Source organism: Maylandia zebra, linkage group LG3, assembly GCF_041146795.1.
Source record: "Maylandia zebra isolate NMK-2024a linkage group LG3, Mzebra_GT3a, whole genome shotgun sequence".
In the NCBI taxonomy this organism is placed as follows: Eukaryota; Metazoa; Chordata; class Actinopteri; order Cichliformes; family Cichlidae; genus Maylandia; species Maylandia zebra.
Window position 1 is genome coordinate 19706804 of NC_135169.1, and position 25635 is coordinate 19732438.

At 42.1% G+C, this 25635-nt stretch overlaps 2 protein-coding genes and 1 long non-coding RNA gene across 11 annotated transcripts in view; 1 reads left to right on the forward strand and 2 right to left on the reverse strand.

The window, feature by feature from the left end:
• LOC101464232 (hepatitis A virus cellular receptor 2 homolog) overlaps positions 1–25635 on the reverse strand; it is a 48091-nt gene that overhangs the window by 15048 nt on the left and 7408 nt on the right. The window lies entirely within an intron of this gene.
• Positions 3701–10116, reverse strand: LOC143415198 (coxsackievirus and adenovirus receptor-like). Its single transcript, XM_076880758.1, has 3 exons — positions 10042–10116; positions 4876–5235; positions 3701–4637 (listed from the first exon to the last, which is right to left on the reverse strand). Exons 1-3 carry the CDS (start codon positions 10109–10111, stop codon positions 4408–4410), a joined length of 660 nt encoding a protein of 219 aa, XP_076736873.1. The 5' UTR covers positions 10112–10116; the 3' UTR covers positions 3701–4407.
• Positions 5768–25572, forward strand: LOC106676989 (uncharacterized). Of its 9 annotated transcripts, XR_013095830.1 has the most exons (7): positions 5802–6135; positions 11904–12008; positions 16125–16210; positions 19150–19205; positions 19799–19903; positions 24092–24167; positions 24884–25572. XR_013095830.1 is itself a non-coding variant. In XM_076880744.1 (3 exons), the coding sequence occupies exons 2-3, from the start codon at positions 11978–11980 to the stop codon at positions 15072–15074; spliced, it is 879 nt and encodes a 292-aa protein (XP_076736859.1). In that variant the 5' UTR covers positions 5768–6135; positions 11904–11977; the 3' UTR covers positions 15075–15138. The 9 variants fall into 9 exon arrangements, 1 of the variants encoding a protein (XP_076736859.1); XR_013095836.1 differs by lacking the exons at positions 19150–19205; positions 24092–24167 and adding an exon at positions 24467–24540 and having other exon boundaries at positions 5783–6135; XR_013095826.1 differs by lacking the exon at positions 19150–19205 and having other exon boundaries at positions 5808–6135.

The following is a 25635-nucleotide window of genomic DNA, read 5'->3' on the forward strand; positions in this document are numbered from 1 at the left end:
AGAAGAAGTAGGACCGGGAGAGGACCAGGCCTCTGCTCTGCTTTAGAAGGTTCCGGAAACCCCGCCCCCTTCTCTGACGTCAACCCCCCCGTGTGTCCTGCTCACAGTGACAGCGGGCTGCTGTTAGTCCAGTAGGAAATGAGTCCGCTGCATTTAACACATTCAGTCAGTGAAGCAGCGAGCAGCCACCAGTCCAGCGCCCCGGGAGCAGTGTGTACGGACGGTACCTTACTCAGGGATACCTCACGGTCGGTGAAGCCCCGACCTTCCGATCATAACACAAGCACCCCACTGATCCATCTCTGCCACCACAGTGTGTTGTCAGTGTGTAGTTACAGTGGATCGCAGTGTGTTATGAGTGTGTAGTTACAGTGTAAAAAACAAAAACTCAGTTGAACTCACTTGAAGAGACAGCCGAGAGAAGGCAGGTGAAAATCACAGAGCAGCAGGCTGATGTCAGGTCCATTACTTGTACTTCTGTGGGTGCTGAGATCAGAGTGTTTTTAAAGTTCGCGGGAAAAGTTTCTGAAAATTTGACTGGACAGTGCGACCTGCTGTTAAAATCCTTAAAACCCTTCATATAAATGAACTTTGGCGGGGACCGCCCCAATCCTTCAGCCTATCAGTTGCTAATACGTAATTTTCGGAATGTGCCAGATATCATCGCGGGAATTTAAAAGAGATTTGTTTAAATAGGTCTATATCTCTCATGAACGATATCCACTTATTTTGAGCAAGAAAGAATATTTCTGTCACTAGAATAGAACTGCAATCAGTTATATTTGATATATATATATATATATATATATATATATATATATATATATATATATATATATATATATATATATATATATATATATATATATGGGTAAAAGTGTCATTAATATTAAAATGTCCTTTTAAAATGAGATGTGGCCAAGAAGTTTGAAGAAATATAACATCATAGTTGTATGAGGATATTTAAGTCACCACAAAGGACTGAATTAATTACATTGTGGTACAATTACACAGTGTCATCAAGATACTTCAACAGCAGCTCATTTCTTTATTTTATTTATAACTCATTCATAAGTCCTGTTCACTACAGTCTGTTTAACAATATAACTATTAGAGAAAAACACAGAAACATCAGAAATTAATTTTTGGTCCAACACACACATTTCTGGATTTCTGATGAACCCTTTCAGTCTAAATGTTCATTCTAATATAGATTCTCAGTTTGAATCAGTGAAGTAGAACATGAGCAGAGGAAAACAAAGACGTTTTATATGTACAGTCAGGGTTAAAGTGGATTCAGCAGGTGAGGAACATTCAAAGTGTTTGTAGTGGCTCAGCACAGGAAAATAATCAGAGTCGTTTCTAACGTGAGCTTCAGGTTTTCAGTGTCCAGGCTGTGATCAGCTGACCTGCTGCTCTTTGTGGATGTACACAACTGAATTCAACCAGATGTGAGCAGATGTTTCACGAGCTATCCTGCCATAGTGTCTTCACAACATGTTGTTTATAGTGTGTTTAGACAGCAAACAGGTGGAGTAAAAGTAGAATTCAGTGAATGAATCCAAGCATCATGTAAATGAATCTCAGCTACAACATTGACCCTGAGCTCCACAGGACTGATGTGTGAAGCTCATTTCTCACCACAGTGCTGATTGTAGTGTGTGTGTAACGTTAGAAAGAGTCTTGGTTTTGGACCTTGTAGTAAAATGTGAGCTGCTGAAAACTGCTGCCAGTTTCTAAGAAAGATGTTTGTGATGCTACGACTCTTCTTTATATCACACGTGTGGCAGCACTGCTAACAGCTGTTCTACCTGCAAAAACCTGGACTGGTTTATTTATCTTTGTGTGTTTCATGTGCAGAGAGCGAACAGCTGCAGTTTGCTCAGCAGTGAGAAAAGAAGACGTCAGTGATGGACGAATCATCGTCAAAGAGAAGAACAACAAAGACGAGAGGTTCAGCTGCTCTTCTTTTACTACAAACATCATAAATCCCTGAACATAACCCCCCCTGTGCATAGGTGGGTTTAGACAGGGGCCAGTAGAGAACGATGTAGAGAGTGGATGGAGATGATGAGGAGCTGAGGAGCAGGATGACAGAGAGACAGAGGAGTTAGTTGGAGAGGATGTAGAGAGGGACAGTCCTGAGAGTGAGGAGGAAGACGAGCTGTGAGGGAGAAGAAGAGGGACAACCAGCGGTTTGTGATGTTGAACAGACCTGTGTGTCTGAGAGTGTCGTGTCATTACAATTCATACAGTCATTGTAACTGTCAGTAATGAACAATAATGACAGAATAATAATGCTGTTATTGTGTATTTATTTATTTATATTTCTTCATACATTCTTATATAGTTCTATATTGTGTATTTTGTTGTACAGTTATTTTATTTTCAACTTTAATTTATATATTTTATCTTATTCTTTCCCAGTTAAATTTACCCTTCATTCTAATTTGTGTTGTACAGTTATTTCATTTTTAACCTTAATTTATATTTTATTCCTTCCTAGTTAAATTTACCCTTTTTAATTTTTCATATTTATTTCCTATCTTATTCATAGCCTTTTCCTTTTTTGTTTTCTTTAGGTCACGAGCAGTTGTCCAAGCATTTCACTACATATCGTACTGTGTATGACTGTGTACGTGACAAATAAAATTTGAATTTGATCAGTTATTGTCCTCAGTTACAGCCTCATGTTTGCTCTGCATTCATCTCTTATCAGACGTACAAAGATGATCCACCAGTGCTGCCCAGTTTGAGGACATTTCCAGTCACATTAATGGGGGACAGGAGACGCAGCTTCCATCAAAGCTGGTATGAAAGTCATCGTTGGATTCTCTGTAATTATGGACTCTGCCTGTTTCAGGCCACCAAATATGTCAGACGTGGAGGTGACCTGAGTAGTGAACTCATCGTCATGGTCAAGAAACCTGTTGGAGATGATTTGAGCTTTGTGACATGGAGTGCAATCAGAGGATGGTTACAGTGTGTTCATAAAGGGATGGACGCAGTCAGCAGCAACACACTGTGGTGTTTAATCGATGCTCTGATACGAGGCAGGATGGATCCATGTGACCATCACAGCACAAATCTGAACTCATCAGACCTGGAAATGTTTCTCAAGTCTGCTGTTGTCAGACTTTGGTGAGCCTGTGTGAATCACAGCCTCAGTTTCCTGTTCTCAGCTGAACCAACTTTTCCTGATGGGAACACAGAACCAGTTCTAGTTTGGTCACCACCACTGCATCCATGGAAAAAGGGAACTGGTCCCAAATCTACAGGATGTTAACTCAGGAGAATTAACATCCTGTAGATCTGGGAGCCGTTCAGAGCAAAACATGCATTAAAGTATGTTTTTGTCACTTAAGTGGAAAAGAAAACATCCAAATTAGTTTTATGTGATGTGTGAAACATCTGGATGAGGTTTCAGTGTTTACATGTCTGCACATCAGTGCACTTGGTAAATCCTTTGTTCTTTCTCTCTGTGGTCATAAAGGACCAGGTTAACCAATTAAAACATAATCGTGTTTTACAACATTTATAGCAGCTCTTTTGTTTATAAACTCTGTCACAGTTTATGGGAGTCATTATGTGTTCTTAATATTTATTGGTAAAATAATATTTGTAGTAAAATTGTCTGAAAACTGCAAGAAAAACAAAAACAAACATGAAAAACAAAACATGGATCACTTTGATTCCAGCTTCAGTTTTATTCAGGAAACAACAACAGCCATATCAAAAGGCACTTTATCTTTACAGTAGAAACATTAGAACCACAAACTCCTACAAACTGAAACGAGTCAACAATTCAGAAAGATTCTGATGAAAAATTCACTTTTGAAAATAAATAATCATCCCTCTTAAAATCTTACGAAATAAATATATTAAAAACAGTGTGCTGTAACAGAGTTAAGACGTGTGGAGCATGATGGGTAGCACTGTTGTCTCATAGCAAGAAGGCCCTGATGACACCGTCAGGTCGGGGTCTTTCTGTGTGGAGTTTGCAGGTCCTCCCGAGTCCTCGGGCTTCTTTCCACAGAGTTAGGTTAATTGGTTTTAGTGCGAGTGGTTTTCTGTCTCTGTGTTAGACCTGCAACAGACTGGTGACCTGTCCAGAGTGTACCCAGTCTCTTGCCCTAAGACAGCTGGGATAGGCTCCAGCGCCCCCCGTGACCCTGACAAGGCTAAGCGGAGGGCGCAGTTCAGCACAGACTGGACAGACAATGAGGAGCTAAAGGTACAACTTCTTCTTTGGACAATTTGTAAACAACTTAAAATTAATTAATAGGCGTTTAGGTTTCATGATTAAAGCTCAGATCAGCTGGAAAAAAACTGAAACATTTAAAACAGACTCAAGTTCTAATGGAAGCTGGTATGAACCCTGCTTCTGTGGTTTAAGCTTTCTGTAGATCAAAACACCAACTCCAAAAGGTTAAACACCACCTCCACCAACTCCCAAAGCAACTCCCTCACTCTAGTCACCACCTCCAGCAACTCCATCACTTTAGCTGCCACTGTCAACAACTTCTTCACAAGAACAACAACGAGCACAAGAAGTAACAACCCAGAAGGTATCAGCCCATAATGCTTATTGACTCCATCCTCCTTCCCTCCATCCTCTGTGTGTCCTCCTGTCTGACCTGCAGGTGAGAAACAGGTGTGAGGTGTCAGCTGTCAGGTAGGTGATGAGTGAAGAACAGAACAGAATCCATTTCCTCTTCAAACTGCTGTCAGACATTATCTACTGCACTCTGATCACATCACTCAGACCAGCTGCTTTCTACAAAGTCTCATCAACAACATCTTTAGAAACAAACATCAACAACCAGGAAGCAGCTTCACCTCTGATCACACACACACTCAACTCTACTCACTCACCTGGAGGATCAACAACACTCAGGTGGATGATGCTGATGGGAGGAATCTTTGACAGGGCTCTCTTCCTGCGCACAGTTCCTCTGTTGAACACACGACATTCGTATTTTCCACTATCAGCACTCGTTGCATTCTTCAGAATCAAAGACACGTCTCCATCCTTCATCTGTCTGTCCTGCAGATCCACCCGGTTCTTAAAAGATGGATGCTGGTGATCTGGAAGGAACTGTCCACCCTTGTAAACAGCAACATGTTCTGGCTCCAGATCAGCTCTGCTCCACTGTACAAGTGTGAAGTTGTTGTTTGGAGCTCGACATGTCATCGTGGCGTTCTGTCCAGACTGACCCGTGATGGTTTTCTGGTCTGAAAGATGTAACAACAGAGCAGAGAGGAAGCGGTCACTTCAACATCAGCCAATCAGAGTGGGGAACAGACACAACTGCTCTCTGGTTTATGCTGGTTGAATCACACAAACGTGACCATAGACCTGTTAAAATCTGTTAAGGAATCACAGAATTCAGACGAACAACAAAGCGATAAATTCTTGATAAAGAACAAAGTCTAAACATATCTCAGTGCAAACAGAACAACTTGTGTTTAGCTCCCAGTGTTAGAAATCAAACAAAAACACAATTTGAAAGGACTTGAGAAAAATAATATTTTTGCAAACACCTTTGAACAGCTGCATATTTGTTGTTTTTGTTCTAATGCCAACATTCAATTCAACCAACATTCGTCGGTTTTTGCTCCTGATTTCACCATCAGCTCTTCATCTGCTACACTGCTCCCTCTGAGAAATCAGTGTCAGATAGATGCAGGTGACGGGGCTGACTAAATGATGCAATGAGCTCTCAGTTCAGACATCAGGCCCACGACTCCGTGCCAACCGGGGTGAGCGCTGTAGTATGTACCATACTGTACACTGCTCCCTATCGATCGTCGGCTCGCTCTGCAGGCACACAGGGAACGCGCTTCCGCTGCAGTCTTTGTGACCTCGCTACACAGTTGCTCTCCGTGAGAAGAGAAGCTGTTTGTGTTATCGTTCGTGGACGGTGGAAAACAGCTTTGCTAGGAGCTTTAAACAATGATGCCCTTTACTCGAAATCGACGTGGGCTTAACTTTGGATATTGGAGCCTGTTTTTAATCGTGACGTCGACAAAAACGAAGCTTATCAGCAGCTTTCACCGTCTTCATGTTTGCTGACGTGTGGGATCAGGCACAAAGGAGCTGCTAGTATGTTTTTAGAGCCTCTGCATGTCGGGGTAAGTAAAACACAGACACGCAGAGTCATAAGAAGGTCGTGTTTCACGTCTGGTTGTAGCGCTGAAACATGGCTGCTGCTCTGGTTGAGCGTTGTGCCATTTATCACCGACGGAGCGTTCCCCAGCGTCGGGAGCGCTCACTGGTCAGGATCCAGGTTACTCCGCTTTCTTTACAACCAGCTAGTCAAGTAGTGATGTTTTAATTTGGTGACAAAGTTACAGTTGGATGTCGTTACATTGCCATAAAGTGAAACCTCCTAGAAGTTATAGTTTTAGGAAGTCTTACATCCTTGTTGTTGGTTCAGAGGTTGTTTCAGCAAATTGCTGCGGAAATGTTAAAGTTTGAGTGCATTCTCAAGTGAGGGATTATTTCTTATTGGAACAGGCGGAACGAAGCCCAAATATCAACAGGACCTATTTTCTTTTATCCCTGACCAGGAGCGGATCTAGAGAAATTTTCTTAGGGTGGCAAAGAAATCAAATGTGCGGCAAAATCAAAGTCTTTTTTTTCAAACACAAAGGGATGGGTTACATATGGTTAAAATGATTCAATATACATGCTATTCATATAAATATAGTCTACAACTTAATTATTTTCTGCAGTCCACGTAACTATACAGTTTAGATAAACACGTGAAATTTTGGGTTTATGTACCGTGTAGTCCGTATAATGAATAAATCTGTAGCCCAATAAATATAAAATCCAGAAAGCTTAACAACATGGGGCGATTTTTCCTTCCTGACTGCTTTGGAGAACAAGCTCGATGACCTAAGAGCAAGAGTCACCTTCCAACGTGACATGAGGGACAGCGACATTGTGTGTTTCACGGAGACATGGCTGACCCCACCGTGCCGGACCAGGCCGTAACTCCGTCGGATTCATTCTTTGTGCTCCGCGCGGACAGAACGGCAGAGTCAAACAAAACCAAAGGTGGAGGAGTGTGGTAAACAGAAAGTGGTGTGATGCCAGGTGCATTTCTACTCTTTGCAGCGGCTGCTCGCCACATCTGGAATTCCTGAGCATTAAGTGCTGCTCTTTCTATCTGCCCCGTGAGTTCACCTCGGTCATCGCCACGGTGGTCTACATCCCACCCCAAGCGGACACAGGTATGGCTTTGTCCGAACTACATGATGTGCTGAGTTCGCTTCAAAACAAGGACCCGGGCGCAGCCCTCATTGTAGCAGGAGACTTTAATAAAGAGAACCTCGGACAAGTCATGCCGAATTTCTACCAGCATGTCTGGTGTCCGACGAGGGGGGATCGGATTTTGGACACTGCTACACGCAGTACAAGCAGGGCTACAAAGCTGTCTCACACCCGGCTTTCGGGAAGACTGACCACAACGCCATCTTCCTCATTCCCCAGTATAAACAAAACATACGGAGGGAAGAAGTAACCACGAGGGAGGTGAAACATTGGTCTGCCCAATCAGAAGCTACGCTACAGGACGCACTCAACGATGTAGACGGAGCATGCGCAGTCGACATCAACGAGTTTACGGAAGAAGCAGTATGTTTTGTCAATATGCTAGCGAAGGAGATCATCCCCACTGCGAGAAGCTTGCTGCATACATGCTACTACTGCACATTCACCAAATGTGTATATATATATTTATTTATAATGTTCTCCCCCTCTCCCCCCTTTTGCACAAGTCAAGGAGCGTTTATATAACACATTTCACTGTGTTATACTTGTATAATTATGCATCTGACGAATGAAGAACCTTGAATTTACACAAAATGTCAGAAATCTGCATTGCCATGAACAAAGATTTAAACCTAATTTTTCATGATTTCTTGTGTTCACCCTCTGAGGTCCAACATATAACTGGCCATTTTAACTGCTTTTGATTTAACATGTGTATTTCACCTTTAAATTGTTTCTTTTTCCCCGTGTCTTGCTTGGTGTCATTCTTCTCAGCTCAACCTCATGTGTCTGAATTTAGCTTTTTTTTTTTTTTTTTTTTTTTTAAATTGGCATACTGTATTAACACAACTCATCTGAAATCACGCAAAAAACATAAAATTTGAGTACTATTTTTTTTAATGCAAATATATATTGTACATTTTGTAAACATTTTCAACTATTTATCTAAAAATGCAGCCAATACACCTGCTGTTTTTTTTTTTTAAATTTTCTACAACCATTTAAAAATACTACTATAACTAAAATGAGAGAACAATCAGGTGTTGCAATAAGTTTTAACACTGTCTGAAATAGAGACTGAGTGTGGCTGCAGCTTGTTGTTATGTCAGCTTAAATCAGTCATGTGATTTGGAGGTGCAGCGTGTCCGTGGACCCCAGAGGGTTAATAACGATAAATGTCTTATATCAGGATATGAAATTGTGATCATATCGTACAGCCCTAGTGTAGTCAATAGTTTTGTTGTGTGTGTCAGAACAATGAGGCGACTGCTGAATGTTACAGGTGTTACAGGAGTGATACATCCCCTGTTGTCAGGCCTGCAGGTATCAGGTTTGTGATGTTCTCCTTTATTTCATAGTGGACAGAAATTATTTTTTGGAGTGACACAAATAATTTGTGTGGCATCAGATTTGACGCAGAACAGCTGATTGTTCTGTAAATAGTTTGAAATGTTTATTTAAAACTCAGTAACTTTTTTGAAGAAGTAACTATATTATTATTTGCCCAACATCGGTCATTATTTACTGTATTTTGCAGACAGAGTTACAGGACTCTCCCCCAGACCACAGACTCATACTACAAGTCAGAGCTTTATAAAAAAAAAAAAAAAGTTGTGTTTTCAAAATTGGAGTTCAAGTTATTTTTACTTTCAATAGTGTTAACATACTACACAAGTCATGAACGAGATTTTTTTAAAATTGCATTCTAAAGCAGTTAATTAAAAGTAGTCTAACATAAATGTAAATGTTGTAATGTGATTATTTTAATAAACCATGTAACTTGGATGGATTCGATGCCGGCGTGACCACAGTGCACACGTCTGCTGTTGCTCACAGTGGTCCAAGGGATCGCTCAGGGAGTTTGTGTGTTCGCTCAGACACATGAAACATTAGAGGGAACATTGGGTAACAGTAAGCAATAGATTCAGTTTTAGAACTTATATTCACTGATAACTGTAGCTAGGCTCAAAGTGCTATCTTACTTTAGTAAACAACATTGTCATGTGCAAAACTAGGGTGGCACTCGGGGTGGCAGGAGATTACTTTAGGGTGGCACATGCCACCTTCTAGATCTGCCCCCGACCTTGCCAGGGATTCTGGATGGGGACGACTCAGATAAACTTCAGTGATGTTCTCAGCAGGTACTTGATGCAAGAGAAAAAAAGGCTGTTACCTTACCAGGCTCTGATGTTTAAATCAACCACACACAATATAAGCAAACAGTGCTACAGCTGTGCGTCTCCTCGAGTTTTAGTACTTCTTTAGTGGCTTTGTTGTTCTCCTGACATAACGCGGTCAAGTGAACCGTGATTTGTGCAGCCAGGGGTGAAGCCAGCCGACCCGCCGCGAACATTAAGCCTCGCGGCGGTAGCGCTTCTCCTCCTTTGCTGCTGATGGCTAGCATAGCGCGACACGGTGTCGAAAAGTATCTTTCGAGTTTTTTTTTTATCCGTAAATTTCTCCCGTTGTAGGGCACTGCACGTGTTAATAGAATTATATTAGTACCGACTTCAGGTTTCCCAGACTAAAATCCCCTGTTATAAATGTGAAAGTAATTCGGGACCAGTCCGCTTTTGCCGGCTACTCTGGTTTGCACCGCCATGTTAACGTTATGTGTCGCTTCGCTATCGCTAGCCGTACTTTGAGCGAAGTGAATGTTTTCTGTTATGTGAGGTTTCAGCCGAAATATGATGTCCGGCGAGTCTCGGTGGCTCTAACGGCAAAGTAATTCAGCAGCAATCTAAGAGTAACATACTCACCTGTTGATGCAAACGCGTTATAACGGAGGAAAAGAATCCCGAAGAGCGACGTAAGAACTCCGGTATCCATCTTGTCCGGTGTCCCCGCTGTGACGACGTTCGCTCGGGACGGTAACGGCGCCAAATACGGTTGTGCCCCGAACTGGTTTCCGGTATTTGTATAAAAGTGATTGGCCAACACTGCTGTAAATGACTTGTTGGTGTATAATATGTGAAATGTGTCAAATAACGTAGTATTTAAGATACTTTACTAAACAGCTCATTTCTAAATTTTATATATAACTCGTCATAAGTCATGTTCATTAAACTCTACTTACCAATATAAGTAAAGACATTACACATAGAAATAAATAGAAACATTAGAAATTACTTCTTTAGAAGTTTAGAAAAAACTGATCATTCATAAATTCATAAATGCATTGATCGGCTCTACTTTGTATAAAAATGTATGTTTGGTATTATTATTATTATTATTATTACTTATAACTGTTCATTTGTTTGTTTGTTTTAGTTTAAGTTTTTTTTTAACATTGCATGCTAGTCAACAGTCAGATCCTTAAATGTGTTTATATATGTTGATAAAACAGAATTAATATTCCAGTCAGTTATTTTATACCTAATATTTTGTCTTCATTGTGTTTCCAGTCACATCATAATCGAGTTGTTGAAGACTTTCAGAAAGGACAGAATGAGACTGACAGGTGAAAATCGATGATGACAGCTTAAGGATTCACTGTCGTTAACATAAGTGCACTGACACTTAATAATAAAAACAAAACTGTAAAATTAGAGTCCAGATGAGAGTTACAGCTGACATAAGTGGCATTATAACTTTTATTTATTATTTTTATAGTTTACATGTTGTGTATATTTAAAGTACCTAAATACATTTTTAAGAGGGCCACATGGTGACACTGAGCGTTTGCATCCACCACCTGGTCGGGGAGTCTCTGTGGGGGGTTTGCATGTTCTCCTTGTGTTTGTGTGGGTTCTCTTCAGGTACTCCAGCTTCCTCCCACAGTCCACAGACATGCAGTCAGTGGGGTTATGTTCACTGGTGATTCTCAATCGCCCAGAGGTGTGAATGTGAGTGTGAATGGTCATCAGTACCTGGTACCAGGTATTTCTTTAGTACCTGCTAGGCCGGGTTTCCAAGCGATCTGAGCAGGTAGTAAACTGTGATGTCACCGATTGGCTGGTCGGTGGCATCGCTCGATGAGTCGTAACAGCGTCATGTGTCCCTGAGACAGACTGAAGTGGATGAGAGTGGATGGGTTCATTTTAGTTTAAACATCTAATGTGAATGTGAAGAGAAAGCAGCACCATGTCTTCTTCATGTATGCAAAGCAGAAACCGCAGCCTGTTATTTAAAGAAGTAAACAACATGTTTAAGCTTTTCATATATATGTTCATCTGTATATGTTGGCTTTGTACAAATATCACTTCTCTGTTCCTGACATCAGCATTATAAATGCAGGGATGGAACTTTTTTCACTAGTAGGATAAGAAATTGTTGGAGGACTGCTGCATTTTCTTCTTTTTTCTCCAACTCTTAATATTTACAATGTTTTATTCTTTGAGAAAATGATTCATAAACACAAAGTTTTTCTTGTTAGAAAGTCTAACAGGGGTACGCAGGTGATGCTGAAGAGGTTCATCAAATGGACACTGGTGTAACATTCATGATGTCGATCAGACGTCCATCTTGGAAATATTCTTTAAAAAACTATCTGTGTGTTTTTGTAGCAACTTTAAGTAACAGGGCGTTCATACCACGTGTTAGAAGAGAGTAACCGTTACAGTGTGTTAATAGTTGTATATATTTCTAATGTATCTGACCTCGACTCTCTTTGTACCAACAGGAAGGAGGAAGAGGGCGACTTTACTTGGTGTCAGAGACAGAAATGAGAAAAAGCTGAAATGAGTGAGAAGGACGATGAAGGAAACATCTGTGCTGTGTCTGCTCTGTAAGTAGAATCTCCTGCACTACAGAGCAGGTTTATTATACCCAGGGTATATTTCTGTTATTCAGATTAGTTGACGCTAACATTGGTAATCAGGATATTCTGTCATATGAAGCTGATATGAGTTGATAAAACTCACTCAGTTAACCCGGGGTTTCCCTCCCTGCACCTCCACATGTGCTGTTTTCACACAGTTATGGATAAATGTATCAACATCAAAGAGACTGTCTGCTGCTGATGAAGAGTGTGTGTGTGTGTGTGTGTGTGTGTGTGTGTGTGTGTGTGTGTGTGTGTGTGTGTGTGTGTGTGTGTGTGTGTGTGTGTGTGTGTGTAATATACAGTAATGTAGTACTAGCAAACCTAGTACTGTACCAGTACTCTGTTGTTTTAGTCGAGTTTTATTGTCAACCAAACAATACACACTCAGGTAACAGTGGGACAAAACATCGTCCTCCTTCAAAGGTGAAAAACACTGTAAAATGACATGAAAATATAACAAATTCAAATATACATGTTTACAACTATACAGAAGATAAACTGAGAATAAGTTCAACAGTATTGTGCTTGGATAGAGAGAGTAAGGATGAGGGCTGTTCGATATAACCAGATATATCAGATGACGATATAAAAACGTCTATCGTTTCAGTTTACGCTATCGTTTGTTTCGTGGTGTCGCAAAATAAACTGTTTACGTCAATATTTTTTCATGGTTTTGACGGTCGCTGTAGTGGCTATATTCATTTCTTTCTCTTATATTCAATATAACCACACTACTGACGCACAAGCGCCTGTTTTTATGCGTCGTCGTTAGCAACAACAACTGTAAAACCATCGTGTGTCCGCTTGTTTATGTTCCACATAAACCTTTCACAATAAAGCTCAAGATCCTGTTGAGACTTTTCAAAATAAACTGAATCACGTGAAAGAGTATGCAGTGTTTACGGATGAGAAGCAAAACAGCTACAACTTATGTCTAAAAATGTATCGTTTCATCGGTTAAAACACTCGACTCCAGGTACACGACGTGCAGCTGGAAACACTTCAAGCAAGTCGAGCTGCCCGAGATTCACAGAATTTACAGAAAATGTTACATTTTTGTGATTTATATCGTTATCGGACGATAGATGTTTTATATCAGGATATGAGATTTTGGTCATATCGCACAGCCCTAATAAGGATAGAAAAGGATGATAATACATAAATACAATAGTACACAGAATAAATGCACTGCTCCAAAAACAAAGGGAAAACTTACACAACACAATGTAACTCCAAGCCAATCACACTTCTGTGAAATCAAACTGTCCACTTAGGAAGCAACACTGATTGACAATCAATGCCACACACTGTTGGATTAGACAACAGGTGGGAATTATTAGCAAGACATCCCAATAAAGGAGTGTTTCTGCAGGTGGTGACCACAGACCTTCTCTGTGCTGATGCTTTCTGGCTCATGTTTTGGTCACTTTTCAATGCTGGCTGTGATTTCACTCTAGTGATAGATTGAGACAAAGTCTACAATCCACACAAGTGGCTCAGGTAGTGCAGCTCATCCAGGATCACATCAATGTGAGCTGTGGCAGGAAGGTTTGCTGTGTGTCAGTGTAGTGTCCAGAGCATGGAGGCGCTACCAGGAGACAGGCCGGTACATCAGAAGGCCGTAGGAGGGCAACAACCCAGCAGCAGGACCGCTGCCTTCACCTTTGTGGAAGGAGGAACAGGAAGAGCACTGCCAGAGCAAAATGACCTCCAGCAGGCCACAAATGTACACGTGTCTGCTCAAATGGTTACAAACAGACTCCAAGAGGGTGGCATGAGGGCCCGACGTCCACAGGTGGAGGTTGTGTTTACAGCCCAGCACCGTGCAGGACGTTTGGCATTTGCCAGAGAACACCGAGATAGCAAGTTTGCCCCTGGCAATGAAAGCAGAATCACACTGAGCACATGTGACAGATGTGACAGAGTCTGGACACAGCGTGGAGAACCTTCTGCTGCCTCCAACATCCTCCAGCATGATGGTTTGGCAGTGGGTCAGTTATGGTGTGGGGTGGCATTTCTTTTGGGGGGGCTGCACAGCCCTCCATGTGTTCATCAGAGGTAGCCTGACTGCCATTAGGTACTAAGATGAAATCCTCAGACCCCCCTGTGAGATCATATGTTGGTGCGGGCAGCTCTAGTTTCCTCCTAATGCAAGACAATGCTGAACCTCATGTGGCTGCAGTGTGTCAGCATTTCCTGCAGGACGAAGGCATTGATGCTGTGGACTGGTCCAGCTGTTCCCCAGACCTGATTCAACCCAGCACATCTGGGACGTCATGTCTCGCTCCGTCCACCAACTGCACCACAGACTGTCCAGGAGTTGGCAGATGCTTCAGTCCAACTTCCAACCACTCCATCCCTCTAGCCACTTCTGCCAACCACTCCATCCCTCTAGCCACTTCTTCCAACCACTCCATCCCTCTAGCCACTTCTTCCAACCACTCCATCCATCTAGTCTCCACTGCCAACAACTCCATCCTTATAGCCACCCTCGCCAACCAATCCATCCCTGTAGCCAACACCGCCAAAAGCTCTATCCCTCTAGCCACCCATGACAACCACCCCATCCCTCTAGCCACCCCCGCCAACCACTCGATCCCTCTAGCCATCCTCGCCAACCACTCCATCCCTCTAGCCACCCTCGCCAACCACTCCATCCTTCTAGTCTCCACTGCCAACAACTCCATCCTTATAGCCACCCTCGCCAACCAATCCATCCCTATAGCCAACACCGCCAAAAGCTCTATCCCTCTAGCCACCCACGACAACCACCCCATCCCTCTAGCCACCCCCGCCAACCACTCCATCCCTCTAGCCACCCCCGCCAACCACTCCATCCCTCTAGCCACCCTCGCCAACCACTCCATCCATCTTGTCTCCAACACTAACAACTCCATCCCTCTAGCCACCCTTGCCAACAACTCCATCCCTCTTGCCACCCTCGCTAACAACTCCCAAGACAACTCATTCCCTCCATCCTCCTTCCCTCCTGCCTCCTTCCCTCCATCCTCTGTGTGTCCTCCTGTCTGACCTGCAGGTGAGAAACAGGTGTGAGGTGTCAGCTGTCAGGTAGGTGATGAGTGAAGAACAGAACAGAATCCATTTCCTCTTCAAACTGCTGTCAGACATTATCTACTGCACTCTGATCACATCACTCAGACCAGCTGCTTTCTACAAAGTCTCATCAACAACATCTTTAGAAACAAACATCAACAACCAGGAAGCAGCTTCACCTCTGATCACACACACACTCAACTCTACTCACTCACCTGGAGGAACAACAACACTCAGGTGGATGATGCTGATGGGAGGAATCTTTGACAGGGCTCTCTTCCTGCGCACAGTTCCTCTGTTGAACACACGACATTCGTATTTTCCACTATCAGCACTCGTCGCATTCTTCAGAATCAAAGACACGTCTCCATCCTTCATCTGTCTGTCCTGCAGATCCACCCGGTTCTTAAAAGATGGATGCTGGTGATCTGGAAGGAACTGTCCACCCTTGTAAACAGCAACATGTTCTGGCTCCAGATCAGCTCTGCTCCACTGTACAAGTGTGAAGTTGTTGTTTGGAGCTCGACATGTCATCGTGGCGTTCTGTCCAGACTGACCCGTGATGGTTTTCTGGTCTGAAAGATGTAACAACAGAGCAGAGAGGAAACAGTCACTTCTACAGCAGCCAATCGGAGTGGGGAACAGACACAACTGCTCTCTGGTTTATGCTGGTTGAATCACACAAACGTGACCATAGACCTGTTAAAATCTGTTAAGGAATCACAGAATTCAGACGAACAACAAAGCGATAAATTCTTGATAAAGAACAAAGTCTAAACATATCTCAGTGCAAACAGAACAACTTGTGTTTAGCTCCCAGTGTTAGAAATCAAACAAAAACACAATTTGAAAGGATTTTTTTGTTTTTAAAAAAAAGATGTTTTGCAAACACCTTTGAACAGCTGCATATTTGTTGTTTTTGTTCTTATGCTCAGAAAGATGCAATGTTTTTCAGGTTATTATTTCAGGTTGTTTTTTCTGGTGACCACAGAACGAAATTATGATAATAAGTTTATGTCTGTATAGGCTGTCAGTCAGAGTGGTCGCCCCATGATCGGAAAGTCGGGGGTTCAAGTCCACTGAACGGCTACCCTGAAGTATGTCTGAGCAAGGTACCGTTCCTACACACTGCTCCCCGGGCGCCTGCTCAGTGGCTGCTCAGTGCTTCACTGAGTGAACAGGTCAAATGCAGAAAGAGTAATTTCCCCACAGGGATCGTTAAAGTAAAATATACACATAATCTTAATATTGTGGACTTTAGCTCATCAAACATCTACATCAAGGTTTCTCTGTGTCCAGGTGATTGTAGAGCCAGGCTCTGAGCACGCAGATCACATGGATGACACGGGTGCATCCTTACTGCTGTAAGACTTTGTGGGTTTGTAGACATGAAGCCATGTTGTAGGTCCACCTCTGTTCACATAATCATCATCTTTGTGAACACGACATGAACTTCCTGGACATGTATTGTTGTAGGGTCTACCTTAGAGTATAAAGCACCTTGAGGTGACTGTTGTTGTGATTTCGCGCTATATAAATAAAATTGAATTGAACTTGTGTTGACCAGGCCAACATTCAATTCAACCAACATTCGTTAGTTTTTGCTCCTGATTTCACCATCAGCTCTTCATCTGCTACACTGCTCCCTCTGAGAAATCAGTGTCAGATAGATGCAGGTGACGGGGCTGACTAAATGATGCAATGAGCTCCCAGTTCAGACATCAGGCCCACGACTCCGTGCCAACCTGGGCGCGCTGTAGTATGTACCATACTGTACACTGCCCCCTATCGGTCATCGGCTCGCTCTGCAGGCACACAGGGAACGCGCTTCCGCTGCAATCTTTGTGACCTCGCTACACGGTTTCTCTCCGTGAGAAGAGAAGCTGTTTGTGTTATTAACGTTTGTGTTATCGTTCGTGGACGGTGGAAAACAGCTTTGCTAGGAGCTTTAAACAATGATGCCCTTTACTCGAAATCGACGTGGGCTTAACTTTGGATATTGGAGCCTGTTTTTAATCGTGACGTCGACAAAAACGAAGCTTATCAGCAGCTTTCACCGTCTTCATGTTTGCTGACGTGTGGGATAAGGCACAAAGGAGCTGCTAGTATGTTTTTAGAGCCTCTGAATGTCGGGGTAAGTAAAACACAGACACTCAGAGTCATAAGAAGGTCGTGTTTCACGTCTGGTTGTAGCGCTGAAACATGGCTGCTGCTCTGGTTGAGCGTTGTGCCATTTATCACCGACGGAGCGTTCCCCAGCGTCGGGAGCGCGCACTGGTCAGGATCCAGGTTACTCCGCTTTCTTTACAACCAGCTAGTCAAGTAGTGATGTTTTAATTTGGTGACAAAGTTACAGTTGGATGTCGTTACATTACCATAAAGTGGAACCTCCTAGAAAAAGAAGTTATAGTTTTAGGAAGTCTTACATCCTTGTTGTTGGTTCAGAGGTTGTTTCAGCAAATTGCTGCGGAAATGTTAAAGTTTGAGTGCATTCTCAAGTGAGGGATTATTTCTTATTGGAACAGGAGGAACGAAGCCCAAATATCAACAGGACCTATTTTCTTTTGTCCATGACCTTCGCTGTCATCCAGTTTCTGGATGGGGAAAACTCAGATAAACTTCACTCTCAGCAGGTACTTGATGCGAGACAAAAAATGACTGTTCCTTAACCAGGCTCTGATGGTTAAATAATCCACACACAGTGCGCGCAAACAGTGCTCCAGTTGTGCGTCTCCTCGAGTTTTAGTACTTCTTTAGTGGCTTGGTTGTTCTCCTGAGATAACGCGGTCAAGTGAGCTGTGATTTGTGCGCCGGGGTGAAGCCAGCCGACCTGTTACCCGCCGCGAACATTAAGACTCGCGGTAGCGCTTCTCCTCCTTCGCTGATCGCTAGCATAGCGCGCGTTACGGAAGTGCGACACCGTGTCGAAACGCCTGTTTCGAGCTTTTTTATCCTTAACTTTCTCCCGTAGCAGAGCACTGCACATGCTAATAGCATTATATTAGTACCAACTTCAGGTTTCCCGGATTAAAAACCCCTGTTATGACGTGAAAGTAATCCGGGACCAGTCCGCTTTTGCCCGCTACTCTGATTTGTACCGCTATGCTAACTTGACGTGTCGCTTTGCTGTCGCTAGCTCGGCAGGTAGCCGTGCTTTGAGCCAAGTGAATGTTTTCTGTTATGTGAGGTTTTAGCCGAAAAACGATGTTCAGCAAGTCTCGGTGGCTCTAACAGTGATCACTTAAACTGCACACAAATACTAAGACTAAGCAAAACACACAGAAAACTCACACCACACAGAGCCGCTTCTACTTCGCAACTAGCGAGCTAACTTGCGCTCGAAGCCCGGTAACCGGCGAGCTTCGCTAATCACGCTTACGTCCCGGTTGCGTGTGTTTAATATGCCAATAACGGCAAATCAATTCATCAGCAATCTAAGAGTTACATACTCACCTGTTGACGCAAACGCGAAATAACAGACGAGAAGAATCCCGAAGAGCGACGTACGAACACCGCTACCCATCTTGTCGCCGTGAAGACGTTCGCTCGGGACGGTAACGGTGCCAAATACGGTTGTGCTCCGAACTGGTTTCCTGGTTTCCGCATTAAAATGATTGGCCGTATTTACATTGTTGTAAATGACTTGTTGGTGTATATGTGAAACGTGTCAAATAACGCAGGATTTGAGATACTTTGCAAAACAGTTAATTTCTAAATTTTATATAACCCGTCATAAATCATGTTCACTGAACTCTACTTACCAATATAAGTAAAGACAATACACATAAAAATAAATAGAAACATTGGAAATGACTTCTGTTTAAATGATCAGTTTTGTAAAAACTCCAATAATCCATAAATGCATTGATCGGCTCTACTTTCTAAAAGACTGTATGTTTGTTATATTTATTAATAACTGTTCATTTGTTTGTTTGTTTTTTTTAAACATTGCAGTCAGATCCTTAAATGTGTTTATATATGTTGATAAAACAGAATTAATATTCCAGTCAGTTATTTTATACCTAATATTTTGTCTTCATTGTGTTTTCAGTCACATCATAATTGAGTTGTTGAAGACTTTCAGAAAGGACAGAATGAGACTGACAGGTGAAAATCGATGATGACAGCTTAAGGATTCACTGTCGTTAACATAAGTGCACTGACACTTAATAATAAAAACAAAACTGTAAAATTAGAGTCCAGATGAGAGTTACAGCTGACATAAGTAGCATTATAACTTTTATTTATTATTTTTATAGTTTACATGTTGTGTATATTTAAAGTACCTAAATACATTTTTAAGAGGGCCACATGGTGACATCCAGGCTTTGCATCCACCACCTGGTATTTCTTTAGTATCTGCTCGGCCGGGTTTCCAAGCGATCTGAGCAGGTACTAAACTGTGATGTCACCGATTGGCTGGTCGGTGACGTCGCTTGATGAGTCGTAACAAGTCTGACAGGGTGACAGGCAGGTGATGCTGAAGAGGTTCATCAAATGGACACTGGTGTAACATCCGTGATGTCGATCAGACGTCCATCTTGGAAATATTCTTTAAAAAAAACTATCTGTGTGTTTTTGTAGCAACTTTAAGTAACAGGGCGTTCATACCACGTGTTAGAAGAGAGTAACCGTTACAGTGTGTTAATAGTTGTATATATTTCTAATGTATCTGACCTCGACTCTCTTTGTACCAACAGGAAGGAGGAAGAGGGCGACTTTACTTGGTGTCAGAGACAGAAATGAGAAAAAGCTGAAATGAGTGAGAAGGACGATGAAGGAAACATCTGTGCTGTGTCTGCTCTGTAAGTAGAATCTCCTGCACTACAGAGCAGGTTTATTATACCCAGGGTATATTTCTGTTATTCAGATTAGTTGACGCTAACATTGATAATCAGGATATTCTGTCATATGAAGCTGATATGAGTTGATAAAACTCACTCAGTTAACCCGGGGTTTCCCTCCCTGCACCTCCACATGTGCTGTTTTCACACAGTTATGGATAAATGTATCAACATCAAAGAGACTGTCTGCTGCTGATGAAGAGTGTGTGTGTGTTTGTGTGAGCAATATACAGTAATGTAGTACTAGCAAACCTAGTACTGTACCAGTACTCTGTTGCTTTAGTCGAGTTTTATTGTCAACCAAACAATACACACTCAGGTAACAGTGGGACAAAACATCGTCCTCCTTCAAAGGTGAAAAACACTGTAAAATGACATGAAAATATAACAAATTCAAATATACATGTTTACAACTATACAGAAGATAAACTGAGAATAAGTTCAACAGTATTGTGCTTGGATAGAGAGAGTAAGGATGAGGGCTGTTCGATATAACCATATATATCAGATGACGATATAAAAACGTCTATCGTTTCAGTTTACGCTATCGTTTGTTTCGTGGTGTTGCAAAATAAACTGTTTACGTCAATATTTTTTCATGGTTTTGACGGTCACTGTAGTGGCTATATTCATTTCTTTCTCTTATATTCAATATAACCACACTACGGACGCACAAGCGCCTGTTTTTATGCGTCGTCGTTAGCAACAACAACTGTAAAACCATCGTGTGTCCGCTTGTTTATGTTCCACATAAACCTTTCACAATAAAGCTCAAGATCCTGTTGAGACTTTTCAAAATAAACTGAATCACGTGAAAGAGTATGCAGTGTTTACGGATGAGAAGCAAAACAGCTACAACTTATGTCTAAAAATGTATCGTTTCATCAGTTAAAACACTCGACTCCAGGTACACGACGTGCAGCTGGAAACACTTCAAGCAAGTCGAGCTGCCCGAGATTCACAGAATTTACAGAAAATGTTACATTTTTGTGATTTATATCGTTATCGGACGATAGATGTTTTATATCGGGATATGAGATTTTGGTCATATCACACAGCCCTAATAAGGATAGAAAAGGATGATAATACATAAATACAATAGTACACAGAATAAATGCACTGCTCCAAAAACAAAGGGAAAACTTACACAACACAATGTAACTCCAAGCCAATCACACTTCTGTGAAATCAAACTGTCCACTTAGGAAGCAACACTGATTGACAATCAATGCCACACACTGTTGGATTAGACAACAGGTGGGAATTATTAGCAAGACATCCCAATAAAGGAGTGTTTCTGCAGGTGGTGACCACAGACCTTCTCTGTGCTGATGCTTTCTGGCTCATGTTTTGGTCACTTTTCAATGCTGGCTGTGATTTCACTCTAGTGATAGATTGAGACAAAGTCTACAATCCACACAAGTGGCTCAGGTAGTGCAGCTCATCCAGGATCACATCAATGTGAGCTGTGGCAGGAAGGTTTGCTGTGTGTCAGTGTAGTGTCCAGAGCATGGAGGCGCTACCAGGAGACAGGCCGGTACATCAGAAGGCCGTAGGAGGGCAACAACCCAGCAGCAGGACCGCTGCCTTCACCTTTGTGGAAGGAGGAACAGGAAGAGCACTGCCAGAGCAAAATGACCTCCAGCAGGCCACAAATGTACAGGTCTGCTCAAATGGTTACAAACAGACTCCAAGAGGGTGGCATGAGGGCCCGACGTCCACAGGTGGAGGTTGTGTTTACAGCCCAGCACCGTGCAGGACGTTTGGCATTTGCCAGAGAACACCGAGATGGCAAGTTTGCCCCTGGCAATGAAAGCAGAATCACACTGAGCACATTTGACAGATGTGACAGAGTCTGGACACAGCGTGGAGAACCTTCTGCTGCCTCCAACATCCTCCAGCATGATGGTTTGGCAGTGGGTCAGTTATGGTGTGGGGTGGCATTTCTTTTGGGGGGGGGGCTGCACAGCCCTCCATGTGTTCATCAGAGGTAGCCTGACTGCCATTAGGTACTAAGATGAAATCCTCAGACCCCCTGTGAGATCATATGTTGGTGCGGGCAGCTCTGGTTTCCTCCTAATGCAAGACAATGCTGAACCTCATGTGGCTGCAGTGTGTCAGCATTTCCTGCAGGACGAAGGCATTGATGCTGTGGACTGGTCCAGCTGTTCCCCAGACCTGATTCAACCCAGCACATCTGGGACGTCATGTCTCGCTCCGTCCACCAACTGCACCACAGACTGTCCAGGAGTTGGCAGATGCTTCAGTCCACGTCTGAGAGGAGGTCCATCAGGAGACCATCCACCACCTCATCAGGAGCATGTCCAGGTGTTGTAGGTCATACAGACACGTGGAGGCCACACACACTGTCGAGCTTCACTTTGACTTGTTGTAAGGACATTACTGTAGAGTGTTTTTCCTCTTTGAGTGTGACTCCAAATCCAGACCTCCATGGGTTGCTACATTGGATTTCCACTCATTCAACTATCTAAAGTATTTAATGAGAATATTTCATTCATTCAGATCTGGGATTCTTATTTTTGAGTTCCCTTTATTTTGAGCAGTGTGCAACACAGAGTCAACAGTGCAAGTGTTGGAAATGTCAGTCGTCTCAGGAAGGAGTGTGTACTATATTACTCTTTAGGACATTAGTCCTTCGCTACACCAACGAGTCCTCAGCAGCTGTTTATTTATTGATGGTACAACTTATTTTATTACAACACTGGTAGAATAAACAGTTTTTACTGAATAAAGTTACAAGTTTAAGAGTCAGTAACTCACTTTAAATATTGTTTGTATTTGATATTGATTGAGCCTCGTCTTCATATTTGCTGCAGCCATGATTGTGACCCTTCTGTTATAATCCTGACTTCAATAATATGAAAATTATTTAAACATTATATTTAGAACAATGTAAATGTGTGAAATGAAGAATACATTGAAATGATATAAATAATGTAACGTCAAAGATGAATTATTGCTATAGAAGATTTAATACTTAACTGGTCGCTTCATGAAGGCTGAATATGAAATATTTGCTCTGTAGGACATAACATAGCATCTATAACACTTTCTAACAAACAAACATATTCTAATAATAAACTAAACAAAGGAATTCACTTTCACTCGTTCATCAGTAAAGTCAGAGGTTGAGCTGGAGCTCGTGTCCCGTCACAGCCGTCGCTCACACCAGATGTGAGAGTAGTGCGTTTGTTCGGTGCAGCAGAACAAACTGGCTAATTAAAGTCTATATTTACACTTTTTATTTGAATACTTTATTTAATTCTATATGAGTAACAATAACAAAGTGAGCTGCACTGAAAACAGGTGAGCGTCTCAGTGTTCACAGTAATATTCACAGGAAATCTTAACACTTGTTAGACTTTTTAAGCCATGAGGAGGTTTTGCTAAACTCAGAATCTCCTCTAAGCTGCACTCTGACAACAGTCCAGCTCCATCAATGATCCCATTGTAGTTCTTATTAGTTACATGCTGTTTATAGTGAGTGGGCTTCTTTGCATGCTGCTCAGTGTCTTTGTCCCTTTGATGGGGTGTTGTTGTCACCCTGCTGGGTCCATAGGAGCCTCTACCAGGAGGCTGAGGGGCAGCGTTGGAGGTCATCAGTGTTTTTAGCCTGAAGTTAGCAGAGAGGCTAAACTTGACTCTTTGTTGCATTATAGAGACAGAAGTTTAAATAGTGTTTAACAGGACAATCGAGGCTAAAATGGTTTAAAAGATGAACTCATTAAAAAACACTAACAAATCTTCATGATTCAAATACTGAGAAGCTTCAACAACAAATATGTGTTCAAGCCAGCATGATGTTTGCTCCTGTAACTGATTGTTTTTCCATCTTGTTCTCTGAATATTTACCAAAGGCTCCATAACTAATGTCATTCATTTTGTTTCTTATCATTGAAACTGTTGTAGAAAATCCACTTTGTTAAGAAAACAGAGAAGCGACGTCTTTATATGAGACTTCAGAAAAATGTTGTACAGGACAAACTGAACAACATCAGAGCGACATCACGACTTCCTGTAACTTTTCTCTGTCCAGCTAAACATGAGTACCTTCCATTTTCTCCTGCAGAGGATTCTGGGTAAAGTCAATCGTGCACTGACGTCCTGTGTGTGTGTTTTATTGTGCAGATGCAGCTGCAGTCGGCTCAGCAGTGAGAACTGAAGACGTCAGTCAAAGAGAAGGAAAAACAGTCAGAGCTGAGAGGTACAGCTGCTCTTCTTTTAGTACAAACACCATAAATCTGTTGCTCACAATCAAACTTTTCCTTTACTTTTAAGTTTGTGTCACTTTTCAAACCATCGTTACGAGTGCTTCCCAGAGACGATGAGTGAAAGAGCAAAGAGTAAAATATGAATCAAACTACGGCCACACAGACTCAAAGTGTCATGTGGTGAATAACTTCCAACAGCTGGATGAATAAGATGAGTTAAAGTTTATATATTAGTCTTTAACAAGGATTTAAAAGACGACACTGATGAGGCGAGCCAGATTTCTTCAGGCAGGTCATCCCAGGATCGAGGAGTCCTCACAGCAAACATTCAGTCGTCTTTAAGTGTGAGCTGGGAACAGTGAACAGGTTTGTGGCTGCAGCATCTCAGGATGTACACACTGACTGGGACACAAGCACCAGTTCCACTAAATATTCTGGTGCCAGTAACCTGTTAAGATGGAGCAATTTGATGTTATTTAATCAGTTTATTTTTCATCCTGCAGTTAAAATGTATCAAAACAAGATTGTGTGTCTCTGCAGATGCTGTGTGATCTGACACACCTGCACAAAATGTGTCAAAGTTCAATAAGTTACATTATTGTAACTGTGATGCGTTCACTGACATGTCCTGATGCTTTGCTGTATCTAAAGAGAACAGAGAGGCTCTGCTTTGTGCTTATATTCTCCTCCTGTGTGTTTGTGTGTGCAGAGTTTCTACCAGAGCCAAATGTCATCTACTCCTCACTGAAGTCGTCCACCAGTCCAACCACTGGGATCCAGCTGCTGCTCTCTAACTGGTCCACACAGCAGCTCAGACCTGACACATTCACTGTAAACACACTGGTTTATATTCTGTTTGTTCTCCTCATGAAGGAAACCTCAGAAGATCTGAAATGTGAGTGTGTGTCTGCCCCTCATTGGTTGTTTCTGTCTGATGGAAACATGAATTCTTGTGGCTAACAAACACACCTGTCTGAGATAACAAAGAACAAACATGAGTCGACTTCAGCCACAAAGTAAAACCTGCAGGAACGTTTGGTCAGTTTTTGTCTCAGGAGTCATAAAGAGAACATCTGTAACATGTGTCCTCATTCAGCCTGAGAATCCTGGAGACTCAGACGATCATTTTAACCTCTGCTTTATAACTAAAGTGCTCAGCAGCAAGTTTTCATGAAGTCAGACTGAAGTGAAAGAAGGACTCAGACAAAATCTCTTTAATGTGTTTATTTAAAGTTCATAGAGGAATGAATCACTGTTTATGTGATGTTTGATGTTACAGCTGTCTGTGTCACTGTGAGATATGAATGAATTTACATTTCTCTATTTTAACAGGTTCAAATGTGGTTTGTTTTATGATGGAGATACTTTACTTCATTAATAAACGTCCTTCATCTGCAATGTGTCTTTTTGAGTGAAATTGTTTTCAGCAGACACGTGTTAATGTTAGCGCGCCCTCCAGGG

Coding starts and splice junctions, on each gene's coding strand:
- LOC143415198 (XM_076880758.1), bottom strand. CDS start 10,111: ATGGATACCGGAGTTCTTACGTCGCTCTTCGGGATTCTTTTCCTCCGT. Junction 5,236..10,041: donor TAACGCGTTTGCATCAACAG/GTGAGTATGTTA, acceptor TACATCTTTCAG/ACCAGAAAACCATCACGGGT. Junction 4,638..4,875: donor GAGTGTTGTTGATCCTCCAG/GTGAGTGAGTAG, acceptor TCTCACCTGCAG/GTCAGACAGGAGGACACACA.
- LOC106676989 (XM_076880744.1), top strand. CDS start 11,978: ATGAAGGAAACATCTGTGCTGTGTCTGCTCT. Junction 12,009..14,226: donor ATCTGTGCTGTGTCTGCTCT/GTAAGTAGAATC, acceptor ATGTGGCTGCAG/TGTGTCAGCATTTCCTGCAG.